General features: G+C 36.2%; 1 protein-coding gene across 1 annotated transcript in view; it reads left to right on the top strand.

Moving 5' to 3' along the window:
• The window catches only part of LOC114083935 (uncharacterized), a 138,986-nt gene extending 133,366 nt beyond the window's left edge, over positions 1-5,620 (top strand). The window contains exons 59-62 of the mRNA XM_071607127.1: positions 245-318; positions 722-829; positions 4,989-5,082; positions 5,562-5,620. Of these exons, the coding sequence (XP_071463228.1) occupies positions 245-318; positions 722-829; positions 4,989-5,082; positions 5,562-5,620 (335 nt within the window). The remainder of the gene's footprint in view (positions 1-244; positions 319-721; positions 830-4,988; positions 5,083-5,561) is intronic.
• The last annotated feature ends 380 nt before the right edge of the window (positions 5,621-6,000 follow it).

Raw genomic sequence — 6,000 nt, forward strand, 5'->3', positions numbered from 1 at the left:
AATTTGATATAAATGCAATAGTTCTTGCCAAGGATATACATGTTCCTGGATAAAATACCCAGGCCTTCATGCAAACAAAATAAAAATTTCAAACATGAGATTTATTCACCTAAAATTAAGCTTGATTGAAACTGTATTTTGAGGAAAGTAAAATGATAGGACTATTACTACTGTTCCTTTTTACTTGGATTAATTGCCATTCACATTATTTTCTAAGTAGTTTAAAAATTTGTGCATTTTTCAGCAGAGTCCCATTTGGGCAAGATATGCCAAGAAGAGCAACAGAGACTTGAAGGTTCTGGGCACAGCAAACAACAAGTATGTACATGTGTCAAATTCCAAATTACTTCTATTTTTCTCATTCTCAGTAGATCAATTAGGAGAAGTGAATTGAACTCATAGAACAATCTTTGGGGATCCAAACATCACAAATTAATATTTAAGTGTAAAGATGTTAACAGATCATTAATATAAAAATAGCTTTAGAAATCAAGGTGATTACAGGTAAGCTTTATATTAGCAGTGTTCCTATATTTTTGAAGAATGTTTGTGTTTGCATCTGTGCACCATCCATAAGTGGAGGGTGATAACTTGGAGACTTAGAAATAACCATTTGAAACCAGGAACACATGAAAGTCAATGACTCACTGAATCCATTCATGGAAAAAACATCTTCATTCCCAAAGGCTTAACATTTAATTTCACATTACCTGTCATCTAGGCCAAGGTTTCCAGTGTCTCCATTGAGGAAGGGAACAGGCTCCAATCAGAAACAAAACTCTCTCCTTATGGGATGAGAACACCTCAGGATGGGTATTGTTCTGCTAATGTACAAACAATACTTGTTTCCTATCCATTGTCTGCAAGAAATCAATAAAATTATGAAAATGTTTACTTTACCTCTTTATGTGAGGTTAGACCAAAGATTTTGGATGCTATTTTTGGGAAATTATGAAATTCTGAAGGGTTGTTTTCCTCCTGTTCTCATATGATCTGTGTTACTATGTAAAGGACTTACATGCATTTGCATGGGTTCTCATCCACATTTACACGTGGGTCCTTGTAGTGTTCAAGATTCTCTTTGGGATGTGTCCTTAGCAGGAATTATATCTGAGTATCAGGTTTGAAAACCAGCATTTTCCACATGCCAGTTTCACTCACAGGTATTTCTGTGATAGTAGACAATAAACTCCCAACAATGATCACAGTTCATAGAAAAACACAACTGTAAATAAAATGTATTTTTAAAATCATCTCTAGAACACGACAAAAGGAAGAGATGAAGTAGGAAACAACAATGTTTACCTGGAAAATCAAAAGGGCCTTGGTTATAATACAATTATTAGAACTTCTGTTAAAAATGAAGGAAAGTTGGGCTGGGGATGTGGCTCAAGCGGTAGCACTCTTGCCTGGCATTCGTGTGGCCCGGGTTCGATCCTCAGCACCACATACAAACAAAGATGTTGTGTCCACCAAAAACTAAAAAATAAATATTAAAACACTCTCTCTCTCTCTCTCTCTCTCTCTCTCTCTCTCTCTCTCTCTCTCTCTCTCGTTGAAAAGAAAAATTAAAATGAGAACTAAAATGGCCACTTCATAGTGAATGCACAGCCCCCCGCCCACACACACACACACACACACACACAGTAATGGAATTAAATTTTAAGAAAAAAAAATAAGATTGATGGTGAAAAACTAAATAAGGTGAAAACTCTATACCAATAGCAGACAAAAATATATCAAGAACAACAACAGCAAAAGCTTCAGATTTCCCTTATACTAACATTATAGAAGATAGTTTGTCCAGGATTTCTAATTTTAGAAACCTACTTTGGCAGGTTTCTGGGAAACAAAAATAATCCAGCTCTTTCATTATTTGCTCTAGCCCCAAAAGGCCTAACCTGCTATTGGCATGAATAAGCTGAGCTCATAGACTCCTTGGTTCCCCACCTCACCCAGAGAAATGAGGGAACTCTACAATTTGAAGAAAATCCTCACCCTTAGTACTTGTTCATATACACAGGGCTGTGGACCCATCTAACATGGAAACTGACAAACACTCTGGCCCTTGAACCCTGGGAACTACTCAGTAATGCAGACTCCAAGGATGGACTCCTATAATCAGTGATGTAGAGGTGGGCAAGAGTCCATATCTCTGTGGGGTTTTCTTACAACCTATTGGAGAAGAGCAGGCATGATCTACTTGCAGAATCTGTGATTTCCTCTGGGAACTGAAGGCAAACACCATTACATCTTATAATGCCCCAGCACTACTGCATTCTTCTGTCACTTGAATTTTCAAAAAGCACTTCTCCTTCACTGTCATTATTCTAAACAACCATTTCAAGAGATAGTGTTCTGTGGACCTCTACTCAAAATAACTATCCAACAGGCACAACGCATGTATTCCTGGTGAGAGATTCCATCCCACTCTAATTATCACTATCCTGACACCATTTGATCAGGGTAAACTTCTACCATTCTGTAAGGAGACTAGATTCTGTGTTTTGAAGTTGGAAGACCTGCAGTGGTTTCCGATCCAGCACACAGGGTCACTACAATGGGACTCTTCTCCAAGGTGTGTGCCCTGAGGATTTTATTGTAATCCCCAGGAGACTTTCTGTAAGCACCAGTGTGTTGGAAATATGAACAAGTCTCCAGATGCATCTCAGCTGAGATTGTTTACCATCCCTGGTGTGGCTGTTGATTTGTGCTTTTAGAATGAGGATTCTTAGAGCTTCAAACAACACATTTCAATGAAAGTACCATGACTTTTTAGTCTTTGTCAGACCACAGGTCCAAGCTGCAGCTATGCAGAGCTCTCAGCAGATCTGGTCTCAGATTCTTTTTAAAACCCATTTTAATTCTTCTTTTGGGTGCCTCCTAACCATTGTTTTGTGCCATGGTTTCATCTGATAGAAGTTGAAATAGGAATGTATGTTTTTTCAGTTATCCCAGGAAAAAAGCCTCTGTGAGGTAACCAGAGTGAAAAAGATCCTGCACTCACCATCTAATTCTGCCTAGGAATTTGGGCAGTATTTTGAACTTTGTTTGAAAACCATGCAAAAATCCAAGTCTCTCCTTTGCTGAAAATGTTGTATTTGAGTTGAAAGGAGTCTATATTAGCTTCCTATTTTCTCTCTAAAATAATTTTTATACATTTAAGAAGATCTTGCTGCTATAACTTTTATATGTTTGAAAGATTTAAGGCAGTATTTTAATACACAATATGAGGAATCATTTTGCCATAATGATTTATCAAGAATAACTAAATTGCTAAAAATCAGTGCTGAAGAGGCTGTGGTTATGGCTCAGTGGTAGAGCACTCACCTCGCAAGTGCAAGGCCCTGGGATCAATCCTCAACACCAGATATAAATAAATAAATAAATAAATAAATAAATAAATAAATAAAAGTTATTGTGTACAACTACCAAAAATAAATATTAAAAAAATCAGTGCTGAAAATTCCATGTGTTTTCTTTAATCCATTCTTTGTTGGTGGGTATCAATTAGTTCTATAACTCTATAAATGTGACTTTCAGTGCTAAAATTGAAGTTCATATATCACGTGTGCATTCTGATTCATACATTGGGATTAATTGGAAGGAGTGGGAAAGCTGGATTGTATTCCTAGAATCTAAAGGAATCTCCGTAATGCTTTCCAATGTGGAGGTCTTAATTTTCAGTCTGGCAGTGTAGGATTGGACTTTCCTGCCACATCCTGAACTGCACTTATTATTGGAATACTTGAAAAATGTCATTCTGATTGGGGGCATCTGAAATGCCAATGAAGTTTGGAATGGTATTTCCTTGAATTCTAGTGGGCATTTTGTAATTCCTGATTTAAGAACTATGTATCTCTTGCTTTTCCCATTGTTTAATTGGGTTAGTGAGATTCTCCTCAGCCTTCAAAAGGAGAGATTCATTACTTGTGCTCTGCTACTTTTTCCTGGCAATGCTGCAGTGTATTTCTTCAATGAATGCATTTCTTTTTGAAAAAAATCCATGAATTCTGTATTTCATCTCATCACTGGTTCTCTGTTGTGGCTTTCCAGCATTTCCAAACAGCCTGACTTATTCATTATGTAGCCATACACCAGTTTTTCTGGCTCAAATCTCTGAAGATACTCAGTCATTAAATAGTGTATTCCTTCCATGGAATTCCAAGACTTTCTTCAATGAAGATGTTTGCATACTCTACCCAAATGCAGTGTTTTCCTTTGTCCACATTAATTGTAGACATATTTTGGTTCCAAATTTCTCTTCCTTGAAAATGAAATTTTCATAAAGTAAATACTTTGCTGAAACATATTAATTTTTGGAAGATTCTATGACTCAAATTAAACAATTCCAAGCATATTTTCTTCCTACTTGACGTGACACATTTGAAAGTCTCTATCACATGAAATATCACATTTTGACATTAAGTATTTAACCCTCACAGGCTGCAGTTGTGGCTTAGTGATAAGACTGTTTTCCTTGCATGTGTGAAACCCAGGATTTGATTCAGCATCACATAAAAATAAATCAATCAAATAAATGAATCATGCCCAACCACAAGCAAAATTTTTAAAAAATTAAATTTAACCATCCTATGTCTAAAATTTCAAATCTATATAACATCAAGTTCCAGTCTCAAAAGAGTTTTGATTGTTTTCTACTGTGTTCTTAGTTTTGTTGGGAGAATGCACACATTGCTAGTTAAGCACTGATGTGAGATGTTTTGAGTATATGAGTATCAGTGATTGTTGTCAGAGAACACATTTCCTCTTTCATTTTTCCTAGTTTTATCCTATGGGTAGCTAGATGAAGAGAAGAGCTCAGCTTCATTGGGGCTGCATAAGATCATGCCTCATAAGGAAATATTGTTTCACTAAGTGTAATGGTCTAATCTCCAATTCAAAGACTGCACAAATGTAAATATGGGGATGTGCAAAGAGTGATGATATTATCTATATGTAACTCATTTTGTCATTATTATTACCAGAGTGATTCTGAGAAACATCAGGAGATGTGTGCTGCTTCTGAATCTGTTGAGATCAATGCAAGCACAAAAAAGGGTATAAATGAACTTGTAAAAGGTAAGAACCACATAGAAGACTAAATACATTGGAAAGAATATGGCCAAGAAATATGAGCACTGGTAAATACTAATTGTGCAAGACATGTGCATATTAAATAAGTAGTAAAGTTTAAGAAAAAAATGTAAGAAGTGGAGTATCTCATTAGGTTTCAGCCACAGGTTAAATTGGATGTATAGATAAAGGTACTGAACTGTGAGTTGCATTGAGACATACTTTTATCACAGGGAAATTTAAATAAGGAAAAGGCCATAAAAAAGAGGGAATTAAGACTGATGAAGGTAGTGAGTACACATCATCAAAAAGAATAAAAGTAAAGAAGAACAAGTGGTACTCAGGAGAGGGTAGGAAATCCCAACAACATGTGAGAAGGGAAAAGAACAGGGTTTTCAAAATGGGGGAAGAATTTGTGTGTTTCCAGTTCCAAAGTTGAATGATGGAGAGGATTTAACTTTTTCACTCTTCTGACTTACTCACAGTTGGGAATGAATTGAGAAGTGAAGACCTGTTTCCACAGAGCAAAGTTCACTTACCCTAATGATTAGGCAGGTGTACAAGTTAATGACATGCAACATGTTGCTACTCACTAGGGCAAAATTTTAGGGCAGAAACAGCAAATGGATTAGTTGAAAAAATTAGGAATTGTTATTGGGCATTTTCCAAATCCACAGGTATCTAAAATTAACTTTGGAAAGCTTACAGATTCTTCTAAACTTTATTTTGAGGGATGAATCCAGAGCTACATTCAAATTAACCTAGAGGAATTAGAAGCTGACAAATTTCACACTGTCACTCTGCAACGGTTAGGAATCATCTCTTAGTGACCATGTTCAAAATCTTGTTGTGAGTCAGCAGGTCATAGCTTCTATATGTTCATTATAGTCTATGGTGATTCAAATGATCCTGGTCTGTAGAAAA

The sequence above is a fragment of the Marmota flaviventris genome (genome assembly GCF_047511675.1).
Source record: "Marmota flaviventris isolate mMarFla1 chromosome 5 unlocalized genomic scaffold, mMarFla1.hap1 SUPER_5_unloc_1, whole genome shotgun sequence".
Classification (NCBI taxonomy): domain Eukaryota; kingdom Metazoa; phylum Chordata; class Mammalia; order Rodentia; family Sciuridae; genus Marmota; species Marmota flaviventris.